The sequence below is a fragment of the Rhinoderma darwinii genome, chromosome 1 (genome assembly GCF_050947455.1).
Source record: "Rhinoderma darwinii isolate aRhiDar2 chromosome 1, aRhiDar2.hap1, whole genome shotgun sequence".
Taxonomy (NCBI): Eukaryota; Metazoa; Chordata; class Amphibia; order Anura; family Rhinodermatidae; genus Rhinoderma; species Rhinoderma darwinii.
In genome coordinates, this window is record NC_134687.1 from 140,259,113 (window position 1) to 140,278,506 (window position 19,394).

At 41.9% G+C, this 19,394-nt stretch overlaps 1 protein-coding gene across 1 annotated transcript in view; it reads right to left on the minus strand.

Annotated features, from left to right (window-relative positions):
* The window catches only part of NAA15 (N-alpha-acetyltransferase 15, NatA auxiliary subunit), an 86,762-nt gene that overhangs the window by 46,915 nt on the left and 20,453 nt on the right, over positions 1-19,394 (minus strand). Inside the window, exons 2-5 of the mRNA XM_075860437.1 lie at positions 4,474-4,558; positions 2,215-2,319; positions 876-1,033; positions 408-542 (exon numbers count right to left, since the gene is read on the minus strand). Of these exons, the coding sequence (XP_075716552.1) occupies positions 408-542; positions 876-1,033; positions 2,215-2,319; positions 4,474-4,558 (483 nt within the window). The remainder of the gene's footprint in view (positions 1-407; positions 543-875; positions 1,034-2,214; positions 2,320-4,473; positions 4,559-19,394) is intronic.

A 19,394-nucleotide genomic window follows, 5' to 3' on the forward strand; every position in this document is an offset into this window, starting at 1 on the left:
CTTTTATACACAGCACACAGAAGAGGAGAATCCTGATCTATCTCTATCAGATGTAAATAGAAGCTGAAGCAGCATGGAGCAGAATACAAAGCAATAATGAGGAGTGTAGCTGAGAATCCAGCATTTGGGTGACAGTCTTGCCAGGAAGCTGCTGCACGTCTGTCTGTTTGTGTCTCTCACTCTGCTGCTGCTCCCCCCTCTCCATAGACTTCTATGGGCAGTATTTTATTCCGCTTTCCTCCTGCTCCCACCTCCCCTCTCCATAGACTTATTTAGTCAGCAGCCTTTGTGTCCTCTCTCTCTGCTTCTGCCCCCCCCCCCCTTTTTAAGAGTTCCTTCTCAAACAAGACCAACTATATATTCAGAACAGCTGGTGATCTGGATATGAAGCATTAACCGGGTAGTACCTGTTGAGTCTTCCGAAACTCCTCAAGGATCTTTGCTGCCATCTCATAATCTTCCAGCAAATGGTATGCAATAGCATATCCAATCCAGGAAGCTCTTTGTGCAGGCCTCAGCTGCAGCAATTGATATCTTGTTTCCTGAAAAACATTTTTATAGACTAAAAATAAAATCTCCCAATTTTCACTGAATAGTAAAGCTAAGTGTATATTTAACAATTAGAAATAGCCACAACAGCACTTATTAGGTGAGAATTGAATAGCCTCCCATACAGTGAACCACAAGTTAGCTTGTGCTGCATATGAAAGAGAAATTTCGATGATTGGCGGAAACTGATTAATTGACCAGATTATCATGCAGGAGGTGGGTGTATGAAGCGATTTTTAACAAAGTCAATCACAGATGTAAAGAATGATAGTTACCTAGTGGTAGCTGACTAAGTCACTTGGGAAGTAGAGCAAAATTGCACATACCCGGTAACCTTCCAGGTCCCTCATTTGGATCTGAAGTAAAGAAAGGTCCCGCAGGATCTGCAGATTGTCTTTATCCCATTTTAGAGCATTCCTGTAACACTTGATGGCTTCATCATATTTTTTATCAGATCTTTGCAATAATCCATACACATGCCAGCCTATATAACCAAAGTTAAGGCAAATAGGACTCAAATCTAACATAACAGGAAATAAAGCACTAAGAATTTTGCGTGATCCCATTGTAAACAAGGACTTTATCCACAAATGTTTAGGAAACTCAGGTAAGCAAAAATGTTAAGGCCTCATGCACACGACCGTAGCCATGTGCATGGCCTTGATTTTTGGGTCGGCCGGGGGCGGAGTGTCACCCGCAAATCACGGGCCGTGCACATGGCCGGGTCCATTTTTTACTATGAGCCCGGACCGCAGAACACGGCCGTAATAAGACATGCCCGTTCTTTCTGTGGTCCGGGCTCCTGGGCCATGCATGGATCGTGGAAACCACGGTCGTGTGCATGGCCCCATAGGAATGAATGGGGCCGCAATTCGCCCTTGGATTTTCGGGGGAATTGCGGCCGCAAAAGCACGTTCGTGTGCATGGGGCCTAAGTGTTTCTCTCATAAAATACAAAGAATGTTTTGATTTTTTTTATTTTCCCCTAAAAAGGATAATCTAGCATCTAAATAGTTTAAAGGATCTCACGGATTAATATTTAGTATTAAGGAGACTGCACATTGAAAGTTTGGCCCGGAAGCCAAGATCTGAGACAGCGGCTGTATGGTATATTGCCAATACAAGCATGTCCATAGAATGTGCACACTACAGTCTATGCATACAGCACATCCCTAAACAGCGACTGTATGGACAGCTGCAAAAAATATGCCTCCATACAGAGAGAGCTTCAAGATCTCGTCGTATTAGAAGCTGAACCACCCATTCAGCTCTATGAAGACGACACGAGAGAAAGGGGAAATACACACAAAAGGCAGGACAAAGCAAGTTAATTTCAGCATGGACAGTCCATTTACGCCTGTTATAGTACTGGACACTGTGGGGAAAAATTTAGATTGCAGGAATACCCCTTTTTATATATATATATATATATATATATATATATATATATATATATATATATATATATAAATAAAAGAAGCAGAAGACTAAGAACAGATAATCAGATATTTTTTTTATCATTAAAAAAAACAAAAGTTATAGTAAAAAATAGTGTGTTGACCTTTTAATTCGCACTGTTTTCCTAAAAGATTCTCTAACCTTACTACTTCTCCGATAATCCAGAATATCTGCTAAATCACCAATATTATCATCTATAAAAGGATACAGACATGACTTTTGAGGTCATTCCTTAGTCCTCGGCGTACAAGATCATAAGCATCTTCTTTCTTCCCAAGACAATTTAAAGTCAGTCCTTTCATTGCTAGCGTTTCTTTAGAAAAGGAAACAAAGGTCATCTGGATTTTCTTATAAAGACATCAATGTATAGAATTCTTATATATGAATTGAACAAATATGGCCATAAAAATAGTTAGTAAATAAAGAAATAGTGTGGGAATAGGAGGCCTAGCAATGCAGGTGGGGTATAGCTGCTGCCGAGTCAACGTTGTGCATGTGAACCAGCAGGTTTTCCTTGAAAGGCTCTCCCATTACGGTGTAGGTGTGTTGGTATTAGTGGATATAAAGGCCAATGTAGAAGCTGTTGACACCTAGCGCATGTATGCCACTGTTGCCAACAGGTGCGGACACCGACAGCGAAGGGCCCTTGTGCAAGAACTGTGTTTGGGTACCCTTCCCTTATGTCATTCATACACTGCAGACACTAAGCAAATATCACCCACACTATAAACATATCACTAAAGACACTGACTGTTACAATTTTTAATATTACAATGTTTTATTGGAAAAATGCTAAACAACAAAAACAACAAAAAAGTCACTAAAACACTTCACTCACAGTAATAATTACTTACCAGGTTTTATTCACAGTGCTGACCCATGACAAGCAGAGACTAAGCCACACCCACAACAGATGAGTCACGCCCAACACATTTAAGCCACACCTCCATCCAAAGAATCTTTCCATAACCCAGCCCATCCTCTCCCAAACACCCCTCTCTGCAGCTTACTACTGATGTCTAGGCACTACACTCCCCACAAGGCAACCCTCCCTCGGTGCCCCAGTGCAGCTACACGCTTTATGTGTGAGCAACAGCAGAGCAATGTCGTCAATGCACGGCCTTGCCAGTCCCGGTCTGCCTCACTTGCTGCATTTGCACATACAGTTTTTAAACCAGAGGATGGTTTCTCACACACACAACGGGGACTTGAAGCGAATGTTAACCTTTCAACGCTATGTATTTTAGGTCTGTTTTATTACGGAGCTAAATGTATAACTTGATTTACTTTAAAGAGGCTCTGTCACCAGATTTTGCAACCCCTATCTGCTATTGCAGCAGATCGGCGCTGCAATGTAGATTACAGTAACGTTTTTATTTTTTAAAAACGAGCATTTTTGGCCAAGTTATGACCATTTTCGTATTTATGCAAATGAGGCTTGCAAAAGTACAACTGGGCGTGTTTAAAAGTAAAAGTACAACTGGGCGTGTATTATGTGCGTACATCGGGGCGTGTTTACTACTTTTACTAGCTGGGCGTTGTGTATAGAAGTATCATCCACTTCTCTTCACAACGCCCAGCTTCTGGCAGTGCAGACACAGCCGTGTTCTCCAGAGATCACGCTGTGACGTCACTTCCCCAGGTCCTGCATCGTGTCAGACGAGCGAGGACACATCGGCACCAGAGGCTACAGATGATTCTGCAGCAGCATCGGCGTTTGCAGGTAAGTCGATCTTACCTGCAAATGCTGATGCTGCTGCAGAATCAACTGTAGCCTCTGGTGCCGACACGATGCAGGACCTGGGGAAGTGACGTCACAGCGTGATCTGCCAGAAGCTGGGCGTTCTGAAGAGAAGTGGATGATACTTCTCGTCAGAACGCCCAGCTAGTAAAAGTAGTAAACACGCCCCGATGTACGCACATAATACACGCCCAGTTGGACTTTTACTTTTCAACACGCCCAGTTGTACTTTTGCAAGCCTCATTTGCATAAATACGAAAATGGTCATAACTTGGCCAAAAATGCTCGTTTTTTAAAAATAAAAACGTTACTGTAATCTACATTGCAGCGCCGATCTGCTGCAATAGCAGATAGGGGTTGCAAAATCTGGTGACAGAGCCTCTTTAATGACGAGATTTGGACCAGGGCTAAGGGTGGGAGACTGTGGTGCAGTACTTCTTTTTTAACAATAAATCATTTCTAAACAATGTAATGTGTTAGGACTCATGAGCATATTTGATCTCCATATTCCCTTACATATTTATCTTGCTTTTTTCCCCCATTGAGAAAGGTGGTTCTTTCACATGTGGAAAAGGGGTTGGATTTGGCAATGTTCTAATATAAACACACAATAAGTAAAAGTTAGCCTCAAAGGAATACAATGGAAACAAGACCAGCAGTATGTTATTTTCTTCTTCCTGAATGTACTATTCAATTATATAGCTCATATTTACATCTGATATTTACCTCCATGTTCAGCAAATTTGGGATTGTACAGTATCTGTTTGCAGAACTTCAACCCATTTCGATATTGCTTGTGTTCATAACATCTCTGAAAATACATAAAGATATAGACATTAGTACTTCAATTGGTGCCACACTTTGCATAAATCAATAGTATTAAGGAAGAGAAGAAAGTTTGTAATATATCTTATTAGAGAAAAATGTCTCTTTCTCCACTAATCAGGCTCATTTCCTCCCTCCTAAACAGTTCACTCACTTAGGGGCCGTTCACATATGTCCGGCGTCTGCTTCAGTTTACCTTCGGTGTGTTTAACCCCTTAATGCACCTTGCCGCAACTGTACATCATGGCTTGCCCTTCTTTAAGGCACCATGAAGTACAGTTACGTCATGGTGCTTTTCTGTTACCATGGTGATAGAACAGCGACATCAGCTGTCATAGACAGCCAATAGTCACCGTGACTCGTCGTGGGAACAATCATGGCGCGGCGCCGCCAGCAATCGCTGTGATTGGTCAGTCAGTAGTGACTGACCAATCACAGTATTGCAGCATCGTTACCCGACTAAAAGAGCCGGATAGCCACACTAGCCGATGGGCTGTTGGCAACAGGAGGCCTAACAATGGCCCCCTGTCTGCCAAATACCGCGGCATGTTAGGCCCCGCCCGGAGGCGGGGCCTAATAGGCTTCCGGCCGCAGATGAAAGATCGCGGCGGGCTCAGAAGCTGAGCCTGTGCTGTCAGCCTGAAGGATGTCAGCTGTATGTTACAGCTGACATCCTGCTGTAACGGCAGGGAATGGAGCTGGCTCCACTCCCTGCCATTAACATAACACCTTAGATTCCGCGATCAAAGCATCTTAGTTGTTTCCAGGAGACCGGCATCGCTGCGATGAGGTCGCACGGATGCCGATCGTTACTATGGCAACCGGAGGCCAACAGTGGCTTCCTGGTCTGCCACATACGGAAAACGATTAGGCTCCGCCCTGAGGTGGAGCCTAATAGGCTTGCGGTCAGCTCTAATGCATTGCATTACGTGGGTAGTGCAATGTATTAGAATAAAGATGAGAGGTGCAGGTCTTCAAGTACCCTAGAGGAACAAAACACAAAAAAGGTATAAAAAAAGTTCAAAGTTAAAAACTGCCTTTTTTCCTATAAGTGTTTTATTATAGGAAAATAAAAATGAAAAACGGTAAAAAAAGTACACATATTTGGTATGACCGCGTTCGTAACAACCGGAACTATAAAACTATAATGTTATTTTTCCCGCACGGTGAACACTGCAATAAAAAACAATGCCAGAGTCACTATTTTTTTGGGTCATAATCCCTTTTAAAGTATAGTTTAAAAAGTGATCAAAAAGTCGCACGTACCCCAAAATCGTACCAATAAAAACTACACCGTGTCCCGCGAAAAACAAGTCCTTACACAGCTTTGTCAACGCTAAAAAAACAAAAAAGTTATGGCTCTCAGGGATTTTTTTTTTGTACAAACGCTGTAAAACATAAAAAAATCTATATACATATGGTATCGCCGTAATCGTATTGTCAGAATTGATGCTTTTTGGTCACCTTGCTTTCCAAAAAAATTGAATAAAAAGTGATCAAAAAATTGCGTGTACCCTAAAATGGTACCAATTAAAAACTACAGATTGTCCCGCAACAAATTAGCCCTCACACAGCTCTAATGAAGAAAACATAAAGAAGTTCTGGCTCTCAGAATATAGCGACGCAAAATATGCAGTGTTCCAAAAGGGGATAAGATTGGGTGCCATTTATCAGTGCGACACTGGCCACATATCTGCGGATTATTATTAATTTACCCCATTATTATACCCTCTTATTATGCCCCTGATATACCCCGCACAGATTACATATATGCCCCCACATTATAAACTGAAATACCAGCAAAACCCCAAACAGAACAACTGCCAAGCAAAATCTGCGATCCAAAAGCCAAATGTCGCGCCCTCCCTTTTGAACCCTGCAGCGTGCCCAAACAGCAGTTTACGTCCACATATATGGCATCGCCATACCCGGGAGAACTGGCTTAACAGTTTGTGGTATTTGTCTTCAGTGACACAAACTGGGCACAACATATTGTGCACTAAATTGGCATATCAGCGGAAAATATCAAGTTTCATATTGCACTGTCCGTTGGGCACTAATTTCTAATGTAGAATCACCTGTGGGGTCAAAATGCTCACTACACCCCCTTAAAATGCCCTAAGGGGTGTAGTTTCCAATATGGGGGTCACTACTTGGGGGTTTGTTTTACTATTTGACTTCCAAGCCCTTCAATTGTGGGCCAATGATGTGAAACATCACCAAAATAGACTTCAAATGCGCATGTTGCTCTTCACTTCTGAGCCCTGTCTTGTCCAGGCAAATGATAAATGCCTTGAGGGGTGCAGTTTCCAAAATGGGGTCACTTCTTGGGGCTTCCACTGTACTCTGGTACCTCAGGGGTTTTGCATATGCGACATGGTGGCCAAAAACCAATACAGCAAAATCTGCATGCCAAATAGCGCTCCTTCTCTTTAGAGCTTTGCTGGGTGTCCAAATAGTTTATGACCACATGTGGGGTATTACCGTAATTGGGAGAAATTGCTTTACAAATGTCGGGGCGCTTTTTCTCCAGTATCCCTTGTGAAAATGAAAACATTCTACAGTTTAGTGGAACAAAATGTTGATTTTCATTTTCACAGCCTAATTCCAATAAATTCTGCAAAAGACCTGTGGGGTCTAAATGCTCACTATACCCCTAGATAAAAAAAACAATCAAGCAAAATTTGAGCTCCAAAAGCCAAATGGCGCTCCTTCCCTGCCGTGGGTCTAAACAGCAGTTTATCACCGATGGGGTATTGCCGTACTCTGAAGAGTTTGCTTTACAAATGTTGTGGTCTTTTTTCCCCTTTATCTATTGTAAAAATATAAAAATCTAAGCGAACACGAAACGTTACTAGAAAAAAAACGTAGATTTTCATTTTCAGAGCATAATTTCCCTAAATTCAGCAAAATACCTGTGGGGTCAAAATGCTCACTATACCCTTCAAATTCCTTGAGGGGGTGTAGTTTGCCAAAATGGTGTCTTTTTTGGGGTGTTTTCTTTGTTTTGGCCCCACAAGATCTCTTCAAACATGACATGGTGCCTAAAATATATTCTAATAAAAATAAGGCCCCAAAATGCACTAGGTGCTCCTTTGTTTCTGAGGCCGGTGTTTCCGTCCAGTAGCACACTAGGGCCAAATGTGGGATATTTCTAAAAACTGCAGAATCTGGGCAATAAATATTGAGTTTCGTTTGTCTAGTAAGACCTTCTGTGTTACAGAAAAAAAATGAATCAAAACTGATTTTCTGGTTCCGGCTCCCAGGGAGGTCCAGCACCACATCCTATCTATTTTAATTATGGCCGGATGAACGCCGGGTGCTGCTGCATCCACCTTCCGGCAGCACCCGGTGGGAAGGTGAATGTGAGCTAGGAGCGGAATCCCCGGTCAAAGCATTGCCGGGGATGCCGCTTCAGGCGGACACCCAGACGACTACCCTCCCACCCGTCCCGGATTGAGCGGGACAGTTCCGGATTCCGGGCGGTGTCCCGCTGCTTTGTGCGGCCGAGGGTATGTCCTGCTGTCAACTGTGTTTGCGTCCTCAGGACGCAGACACAGTTATACTTAATACTGAAGCAGGGAACGATCAGGTCCCTGTTTCCAAATGAGTTCAGAGAGGAGGAGCAGAGGGAGCTCCTGCGCTCGCTGATAATTCCCCGGGCACAGCACTACTTTAAGCGCTGTGCTCGGGGAAGCCCTTGACATCACTGTCCATATATAGACAGTGACGTCAGTGGCTACTGATTGAACGGAAACCCCGTTGCTAATGATCTGGCCGGGGATTCCGCTCCTAGAGGAAACCCCAGAGGTTACTGTCCATATATGGACATTGACGTCAGGTGCTCCTCCTGGAGAATCCCTCTGCTAGAGGGACCTTCAGTGGCGCTATATACAGGGGATGGGGGGGGGGCGTGGCACTACACGCAGGGGCGCGTGGTATTAGCTAGAGGGGGTGTGTGGCACTATATACAGGGGCGTGTGGCACTATATACAGAGCGCACTGCGGTATTATCTGCAGAGGGCACGGTTTCATTATCTACACATGAAATTCATCTGTTTTTAAAAATTTGTCAAAAACCGAAAAGGAAGCAAAACGGCCATCAAAAACGGACCTAGATGGCTGTTTTTAACAGCAGATACCCGAACCCTGTTGTGTGAATCCTTGTGTGGGGTGGGTAGGAGATGCAAGGTGGTATTGGGTAGCTGTAAAGGCGCCAAAAACGATCTACTCCCTGAAGTGCTTCACTATGACATGTCAGAAGTTTGTTGAACGTTTAGTTACCCTTTAATGTTTCCTTAAGAAGCTCAGAGGGATCATGTTACAGCTGCCCACAGAAGTCTTTGGAGAGGAAAGGGGAGGAGGGGCAGAGAGGCAGAAAGAAACACAGAAACGACGCTGCTGCAGCTTCTAGTAACGGTTATATCTCACCCCAGTGCTGGAATGAAATCTACACTGCTCATTACTGCTGTATATTTTCCTCCATGCTGATTCTATCTAACTATATATGAACACAAATAGCAAGAAGGCAGCACTGTGATACTGTAGACAGTCCAGGAGCAAGCCCTTGAATACTAATCCAGCATCCAAACACAATATAAAAAGCAAAAATTGGCAGCACTCCAGCAAGTTCAGTGAAAAAATGAGTCGACTTTATTCACCTCAGCAACGTTTCAGCTCATTCAATGGAGCCTCTCTCAAGCCTTTGCCTACTATCTAATGTCCCGACTCTCCCCCGACGGCAGATCTCAGGGGATAGGATTGGGCATGTTGGATTTCAACATGCCTGATCCTTTTGCTTGCAAAGAGATAAGTTGCTGCCAAAGGAGTCTGGCAGCGGCTTTACTCCTTCTCCCTATTGGGAACACACACATGCTCGGCCAAGGCGAGTGTGCATGTGTATGGGGGAGTGTCGGCCGAACGAGCGTATCTGAACATATGACCAAAGAGAGGGCTTATTCAGACGGACGTGCGTGAAATCGGCCATGATGAACTTGAGTCTATTGACGGATCCGTGAAAACGGACAAAAATAGGACATCCTCTTTATTCATGGGCCTTTCACATGGTCCATTAAAACAACAACCATGTCAACAGCCGTCACACGGACTATTAATACGTTCGTCTGAATAATCCCCAAGATAAAGCAACAGGAAGGGGGTGCAGGTTGTATACAGCTAATCAGGAGTATGGAGGAGAATGGGGAGCATCTAATTGATTTGACAGCCTGTGCGACCTGTCCTCCATGAACACTTGGATGCGGTTTTAGGCCTCATGCACACGACTAACACTTTTATCCAGAATTACGGATCCATAATGCGGACAAAAATACAGATCTATTCATTTCTATGGCCCACGGACACCTTCCTGTATATTTACGGGTAAGTGTCCGGGCAGTAGAAACGACCCACAAAAAATAGGACATGTCCTATTTTTTTTGAATCTACGGACTGTGCTCCTATTCTTTATAATGTTAGCACGGCTCACAAATGCGGATGACAGTCCGCGGCCGTAATCATGGACCGTTTACACAGCTGCGTCCGTATGCATGAGGCCTTACAAAGTGTTTCAGCTGTAAGCCTATTAGGGTATGTTCACACGCAAACTCAAAAATGTCTGAAAATACAGAGATGTTTTCAGACGTTTTTTAAGCCACTCGTGATTTTCGCGTCCGTTTTTGGAGCTATTTTCAATAGAGGCTATGAAAAACGGCTCCAAAAACGTCCCAAGAAGTGATCTGCACTTCTTTTTTCGCGACGGGTTTTTTTTTTTTTTTTGTTTTTTTTTTTAAACGCCTGCGGGAAAAAACGGCCCGTCGGCACAGAACGCCATTTTTCCCACTGAAATCAATGGGCAGATGTTTGGAGGCGTTCGGCTTCCAATTTTTCGGCCGAAAATAGGCCTTGTGAACATACCCTTACTAGTAAATTTAAAGCCAGATTACAGCCTTAACACTTTGTGAAACGCATGGGAAATTTAAAAAACGAAATGTTTTTTAGATACGTTTCTCTCCACAAAATTTCAAAAGCTAAAACTCAAATTGAAACCAGCCTGGCGCTGAGGACAGCAGTTGAGTCAGCTGTTATATTTGAGTTAGAATTTGCAGGAGACCAGTTATCTACAGGCGTTACACAGACTCTACAGCAGCCAAAAGGAAGGACATTTTTAAAGAAGACTATTTACAAAGTTGCTGAATTTTGCGTTTAGGAAGCAAAAATGGTAGTGCAATGGTGTCCATAGCATTTAAGTGAGAAGTGTGCAACCATACTAGCATATCTTTAATTTATAATGTCACTGTACTATTATGAGACTGCACTCCTACAGCTTTCCAACTAGAGTTATAAATGACCAGAGCCTCTTACTCAATCCAAGGCTAAAATTACAGCATAAACTTCACTTGGAAGGATAAATCAAATCAGTTCCAGGCGATCAGCACATCCATTATATTCTGTTTATTGGGACAGATCACCAATAGCAACCAGCACAGTCTCCGTAATCATCCTCACAACAACCCACATGTCTAACAACTTGTTTTTTAATGAATTACTACACATGGCAGTTGCCATTAAATACTGTGACATTAGGCCAGTATTTGCAATATATTGCCAGAGTAAGGCCTTATTCACACCTGTGTGCTGTCCGTTTAAATAACTGACTGCACACTGATCAATACAAATCTATAGGGCTATTTACACATCCGTGTGTTTTTACTGAACACATGTCCATTGCGAGAAACTCACTGCATGCCCTATTCCGGTCCGTTTTTGCAGATCATTTGGCCCATTAGTCAATGGGTGAATGAAAATACGACATCCGTGTCACGCTCATGTGAATGAGGTTTTAATGAGTTGTTTGTTGGGTTGTTTCAGGTGAATGGGCCTGAGTTGCAAAGCAATACACCTCCTATGGACAAAAGTGGTGTTGCTGCAGGGGAACAAGGAGGAGGAAAAAATAATCTAATCTCCGGCCGTAATTTTGATCTGCAATTACGGACCGTAATAATAAATAATAATTTATAATAAATAAAAAAATGACAAGTAAAAAACAAAAAAACATGAAAAACCCATGTTTTCTCCCTACAAAATGCTTTATGAAAATTTTTTTTTTTTTAAAAGCTATACATAAATGGTATCGCCGTCTCTGTAACAATTCAAACTATAAAAAAAATTACGTTATTTAACCTGCAGTTAAAGCCATAAAAAAGAAAATAAAAACAACGCCAGAATTGCTTTTTTCTGTTCATCCTGCCTTCCCAAAAAAGTAATAAAAAGATAATGAAAAAAAAATAATTGTACCTACCCCAAAATGGTACAAATAAAAAATACAAGTCGTGCCGCAAAACATTTGCCCTCATACAGCTGAAACGGTGGGAAACAAAATAAAAAATGAATATGGCGACACAACAATAAAATCTCTTTTACAAAAGTTATTGTGCAAAAGTAGTAAAACATTAAAAAAAAACTATATCAATTTGGTATCGCTATAATCTTAATGACATGCTGAATGAAGTTATTAATATTTATACCACACAATAAACTTAAAATGTAAGATGCAAAAATAGAACGGTGAAATTTCTGGGGTTTCTTCAATAAATCATAAGTACCCCAAAATGGTGCCATTTGAAATAGAACTTGTCCTGAAAAAGACAAAAAACAAAAACCTCATACAGCTACGTCGACTGATCATGGAAAAACTAAAAGAATTGCTTGGTTATTAAGGCCTATAATAGGCTGTCACTAACTGGTTAATGCAAGCATAGAAAATTCCAGCATGATGTGGCTGAAAACTACTCTAGACATGAGAATTTCACTGTAACTTTACTATAACCAGCAGGACCATAGCGGTCAAGTCGTCAGAGATATTTCAGGACATTTAGATTTATGATCCCATACAAAACAGTGTCTATTTGACTTATAATAAATGTGTAAATCACTTAGTTTTATTTTAGTTAGGTCACATGATGCATAATTGTACTGATGATGAACTCCTTCCCGACATACGCCGTATATATACACAGCGCTCTTGGGGAGGGGTTCCCGCAAAGCGCAGTACAGTTATGTCGCAGTGATAGCTGACACCCTGCTCTAGAAAGCCAGGCCCACAGCTAGTCTCTGATTCGGCCGATTAACCCCTCAGATGCTGCGCTCAATAGAGATCAAAGCATCTGAGGTGTTTTTAGCCACCGGCACCCCAGCGACGCAGTATAGCAACCGGAGGCCTAACAATGGCCTCCGTGTCTGCCTTGTACGGAAGCCTATGAGGACCCGCCTCTGGCTTGCTCTCAGTGTATGACTGACAGCTCTAATTAAATGCACTACGTCTGTACTTCGGTGTATTAGAATAGGGATCAGCGGTGCAGGCCTTCAAGTCCTCTAGTGGGACCCAAAAAATAAAAAAAAATTATAAAATAAATATGTAAAAAAATTCCAAGTTAAAAAAACCAAAATTGCCTTTTTTTTCCCCCATAAATCTTTTTTTTTATTGGAAAAAAAAAATAAAAAATGTACATAATTGGTCTCGCCAAGTCTGTAACGACCCAAACTATAAAGCCATTACATAATTTATCCCACACGGTGAACACTATAAAAAAAAATAAAAATAATAATATATGAAAAAACGCCAGAATCTGTTTTTAGGTCCCATCTCCTCCCAAAAAACGGAACCATGACCTGGCCAGAAGACGCACCCAGGTTTTAGACAACAGAAAATACACCGTGTTCCAAATTATTATGCACATTGGATTTAAGTGTCATAAACATTTAATTATTAGGTTTTCAATTAAACTCATGGATGGTATTGTGTCTTATGGCTCTTTGGATCATTGTAATCAATCTCAGACACCTGTGATAATTAGTTTGCCAGGTGTGCCCAATCAAAGGAAAACTACGTAAGAAGGACGTTCCACATTATTAAGCAAGCCTCAGGTTTCAAGCAATATGGGAAAGAAAAAGGATCTCTCTGCTGCCGAAAAACGTGAAATACCTTGGACAAGGTATGAAAACATTGGATATTTCAAGAAAACTTAAGCGTGATCATCGTACTGTGAAAAGATTTGTGGCCGATTCAGAGCACAGACGGGTTCATTCAGATAAAGGCATAATGAGGAAGGTTTCTGCTAGACAAATTAATAGGATTAGGAGAGCAGCTGCTAAAATGCCATTGCAAAGCAGCAAACAGGTATTTGAAGCCGCTGGTGCCTCTGGAGTCCCGCGAACCTCAAGATGTAGGATTCTCCAGAGGTTTGCAAGTGTGCATAAAGCTATTATTCGGCCAAGCAGAAACGATTGCGGTGGGCTCAGAAATACATGAAGACTAATTTTCAAACCGTGTTGTTTACTGATGAGTGCAGTGCAACCCTGGATGGTCCAGATGGATGGAGTAGTGGATGGTTGGTGAATGGCCACCATGTCCCAATAAGGCTGCGACGTCAGCAAGGAGGTGGCGGAGTCATGTTTTGGGCTGGAATCATGGGGAGAGAAGCTGGTAGGCCCCTTTAGGGTCCCTGACGGTGTGAAAATGACCTCTACAAATTACGTAGAGTTTATGACTGACCACTTTCTTCCGTGGTACAAAAAGAAGAACCGTGCCATCCGTAGCAAAATTATCTTCATGCATGACAATGCACCATCTCATGCTGAAAATAATACTTCTGTGTCATTGGCTGCTATGGGCATAAAAGGAGAGAAACTCAGTGTGGCCCCCATGTTCTCCTGACCTCAACCCTATTGAGAACCTTTGGAGCATCCTCAAGCAAAATATCTATGAGGGTGGGAGGCAGTTCACATCAAAACAGAAGCTCTGGGAGCCTATTCTGACATCCTGCAAATATATTCAAGCAGAAACTGTCCAAATACTCACAAATTCAATGGATGCAAGAATTGTGAAGGTGATATCAAAGAAGGGGTCCTATGTTAACATGTAACTTGGCCTGTTAATTTTTTTTTGATTGAAAGAGCTTTTGATTTCTGTAAATATGACCTCCTGATGCTGCAAATTCAACAATTTACCATTTTAGTTCTCTTTACAATCTTTAAAATGTTTTGATCTCTGTTGTGCATAATAATTTGAAACCGTGCATTTTGAGTTTTTTACTTCTAAAAAAAAATCTGTTATCATTAGGAGATTTGTTCAATAAAATTTGCATTATACTCCAACGGTTGATGGCTTGAAGATTATACCGACTGTCATTTGCATGAGCTATTTAGGAAATTCAGCAAAAAATAACATTTGCATAATAATTTGGAATGCGGAGTAGGAAACAAATGATTTGTTAAAAAATTATTTATTCTATTTCACCACATTCTGAGAGCCAAAACTTTTTGTTATATTTTTTTCATCGATTGAGCAGTGTGAGGGCTTATTTTTTGCGGGACGAGCTGTAGGTTTTATTGGCACCATTTTTTGGTGCATACGATTTTTTGTATCACTTTTATTACATTTTTTAAGCTCGAAGGTGACCAAAAAACTATTTTGATGTTTTACATTTTTAAACCCCCCCCCCCCTTTCGAGTTAAATAAAGGTATATTGTAATAGATCGGACTTTTACTGAAGCAGCGATACCAAATTATTTTATTTTTTACATTGTGCTTGGGGAAAAATGGGAAAAGGTTTTTTTTTTACTTTTAATATATAATTTTTTTACACTCTTACTAGTTCCCTTAGGGGACTTGAACCAGCGGTCACTTGGTTACATATGGAGTTACTGAAACAGCGTAACTCGCAGAGCTACGCGGTTTCCCTACCTCCCTTAGTAGTGAATGGCAGTTACAAAAGCAGCGTAGCATGCGAGCTACGCCGTTTCCGTAACTACTGTTCAGTTCTATGGGAGGTAGGGAAACAGCTTAGCTCATCGATTTACGCCGTTTCAGTAACTCCACATGTAACTAAGCTAGAACACGGTTTAGGTGGCCCCGTTCTAGAGATAGGTGCGGGTCCCAGAGGTGGGACCTGCATCTATCTGACATAGGTGTTTGCCATAAAACACATGTATCCCCTATCCACAGGAACCCCAGCAATAACGAGAACAGGGGACCGAAAGTCACCCAGAGCGCTACGAGAAGCCTGGACTTTCGGCTTCTGTGTCCAGCTTATCTGTTCCGCAGCTACATAGAGATCAATGGAGAGCCGCTCGCGCATGCGCAGAAGAATCCCATTGATCTCTATGAAGCTGTTGGACATGGAACACGGAAGTCACAGCTTCTCATGCAGCGCTCTCGGTAACTTTCAGTCCCCGTTCTCCTTATCGATCACACATGTATCCCCTATCCTGTGAGAACCCGCTTATCAATTTATGGGGTGTGGTTCTCCAGTGCCACAAGATGTGCAAAACCTATTGAGTGGTGAATTGGCATAACAGTGGAAAAAACGGCAATTTTCACTTTGCATCATCCACTGCGTATTCCCCTTGATAAATGCCTTTAGGGGTGTAGTTTCTAAAATGGGGTTACTTTTTTTTCCGTACATTACGAATAATTCCAGCAAAATCCACGCTCCAAAAGTAAAATATCACTCCTTTTCTTCTGAGCCCTCCCATGTCCAAACAGCCGTTTATAACCACATATGGGGTATTACCATACTTGGGAGACATTGCTTTACAAACGCCACGGTGCTATTTCTTCTTTTTTCCTTTTGAAAATGAAAAATGCTCATCTAAACTACAACTTATTGGAAAAATAGAAGATTTTTCAATTTCACAACTTAATTCAGCAAAAAACCTTTAGGCTGCACGCACACGTAGCGTAATTTGCTGCGGAAAACACGCACCAATACGCAGGAAATACGCAGGTAAGAACCACAGCTAGTTTTTTCGGTGCGGTTCTTACGTTTCGATGAGATTTTCAGCTCGTTTTCATGCTGCGATTTTTGGTGAGTTTTTCCTCAGCACTAGGCCGATACAATTCTCAAGCGGAAAAGCAAGATAAATTGACATGCTTCGGATTTACGGACAGTACACAGGCAGTTGTTAGGACATACCTACGTTTGCCCTAACTACAGGAAATATGGTAAGACAGCCCTCGGGTCCTTCAAAGGACCCTGGGCTGTCTGCCCATATATGGTATGTCCCTCAATTGTGTCACAGGGATTCCCTGTGACGCATCTAAGGGGCATCCCCACTTCTCATTTTCCCCTTGAATGTTGCAGTCAGCTTTGATCGCAGTGTTCAAGGGAATAGCGGTGGAGATGAGAGGTTTCTCTCACCTCCACTGTTGAGCCGGGCTGCGTCTGTGTAGTACAGCCATTGCCCCGCTCCGGACAACAAGTGTGCGCGCGGTCAGCATGAGGTGATGTGACCAGTGCTGCACTAATGAGTGGCGGTTCAGGCACTGAAGACAGAACATGGGGCTGTTTTGCAGTGCGCCCGCCATGTTCTGTCGCTCAATAGTGCAGCGCTGGTCGCATCCCCACATGCGGATAGCGCGCACTTGTCAGGACTCAGGAGCAGGGAAATAAATGTATTACACAGCCGCAGCCCTGCTCTCATACATTCATGTGTTACAATGCTAAGCTATGCGGTGGCACAGCTTAGTATCGAAATACATGAAATAATGGTATCGAACCGTTTGAGGGTGGACGGCATCGACAGTATCGAAGTTTCGATGCATCGTGCATCCCTAGTCCAAACAGCAGTTTATTACCACATATGAGGTTAATGTTAGGGTACTTTTTCTCCTTTAGTTCTTGTTTAAATGTAAAAAAAAATGAAACCTACATTTTATATTAGAAAAAAATGTATATTTTTATTATCACTGCATACTTCTAATAAAAAATACCTGTGGGTTCAAAATGCTCACTATACCCCTAATTTCCTTGAGGGGTGTAGTTTCCCAAATGGGGTCACTTGTGGGGGGTTTCCAGTGTTTTGGCCCCTCAGGGGCTTTGCAAATGCAACATGGCCTTCACAAACCATTCCAGCAAAATGTGAGCTTTAACCCCTTAATGACCGCCGATAAGCCTTTTCACGGCGGTCATTAGTGGGCTTTATTCTACAGCGCCGCCATTCCACGGCGCTGCATCAGAATAAAGTAAACAGAGCAGGGAGCTGTCAAATCTCCCTGCTCTCAGATGTATCTATTAGTATCGATCTCACCCGTTTAACCCTTCAGATGCGGTGCTCAATAGCGTGCACCGCATCGGAGTGGTTTTGGAGAGAGGGAGGGAGCTCCCTCTCATCCCACTGACACCCAGCAATAAGATCGCCGAGTGTCTGTGTCTCCGATGGCAGCCGGGGGGCCTAACAAAGGCCCCCAGGTCTGCCTGTAGTGAATGCCTGTTAGGCTATGCCAGAGGCATGTCCTAGCAGATGCCTGTCCGTTTTAAACGGCTGTCCTTTTATTATGTGAACATTCTCAGTATTTGTTTCCTCCACTTTTCAAATATATTGCCTTTCACTTCAAGGCAGTTTCATATATTTTTTAAAAATTTTCCCAATCTAACTTACCATATATCATAGGGAGATGCTGTTCTTAACTCTACGGACTGACACATTTGTTGGTCATATGCTTTTTTAGCACGAAATAGTTATTTGTACAGGCAAATGCAATGGTTTGGGACAAAAAAAGACAAAACCTAAATAACACCTAAAACTTTGCGATCAACATGCTCAAAATACCCCTAGATAAATACCATAGGGGGTGTAGTTTCCCAAATGGGGTCACTTTTGGGTGGTTTCCATTGTCCAGTACATTGCAAACTCGACATGGCACCAAAAATCATTCCAGTAAAATCTGCGCTCCAAAATCGAAATGGTGCTCCTGCACGCTCTGGCGTGGGTCTAAAAAGCAGTTTATTAGCACATATGGGGTATTGCAGTAATCAGGAGAAATTGCTTTACAAATGTTGGGGTGTTTTTTCTCCTTTATTCCTTGTAAAAATTTGACAATTCTATGTTTTTTCAGAAAAAAAGTAGATTTGCATCTTCACAGACTAATTCCAATAAATTTAGCAAAAAAACTGTTGGGTCAAAATGCTAACTATACCCCTAGAAAAATTCCTTGAGGGGTGTCGTTTCCAAAATGGGATAACTTTTGGGGGGTTTCCACTGTTTTGGCACCACAAGACCTCTTCAAACCTGACATGGTGCCTAAAATATATTTAAAAAAAAGGAGGCCCCAAAATCCTCTAGATGATCCTTTGCTTCTGAGGCCTGTACTTCAGTCCAGTAGTGAACTAGGGCCACATGTGGGATATATTTAAAAAATGTCGAATCTGGGCAATAAATAATAAGTTACATTTCTCGGGTAAATCCTTCTGTGTTACAGAAAAAAATTTATTACAAATTAATTTTGGCAAAAAATACGAAATTTGTAAATTTCACCTCTAATTTGCTTTAATTCCTGTGAAACGCCTAAAGGGTTAAAGCACTTTCTGAATGCTGTTTTGAATACTTTGAGGGGTGCAGCTTTCAAAATGGGGTGATTTATGGGGACTTTCTAATATTTAAGGCCCTCAAAGCCACTTCAGAACTGAAGTGGTCCCTGAATAAATAGCCTTTTGAAATTTTCTGGAAAATGTGGGAAATTGCTGCAAAAGTACTAAGCCTTGTAACGTCCTAGAAAAATAAAAGAACGTTCAAAAAATTATGCAAACATAAAGTAGACATATGGGATTTGTGAAATAGTAGCTATTTTGTGTGGTATTACTATCTGTTTTATAAGCAGATACATTTAAATTGAGAAAAATGCTAATTTTCTCCAAATTTTGGTGTTTTTCACAACTAAATATTAAATTTATGGCCCAAATTTTTTCACTAACATAAAGTACAATATGTCATGATAAAACAATCTCAGAATCGCTTGGATAGGTAAACGCATTCCAGAGTTATTA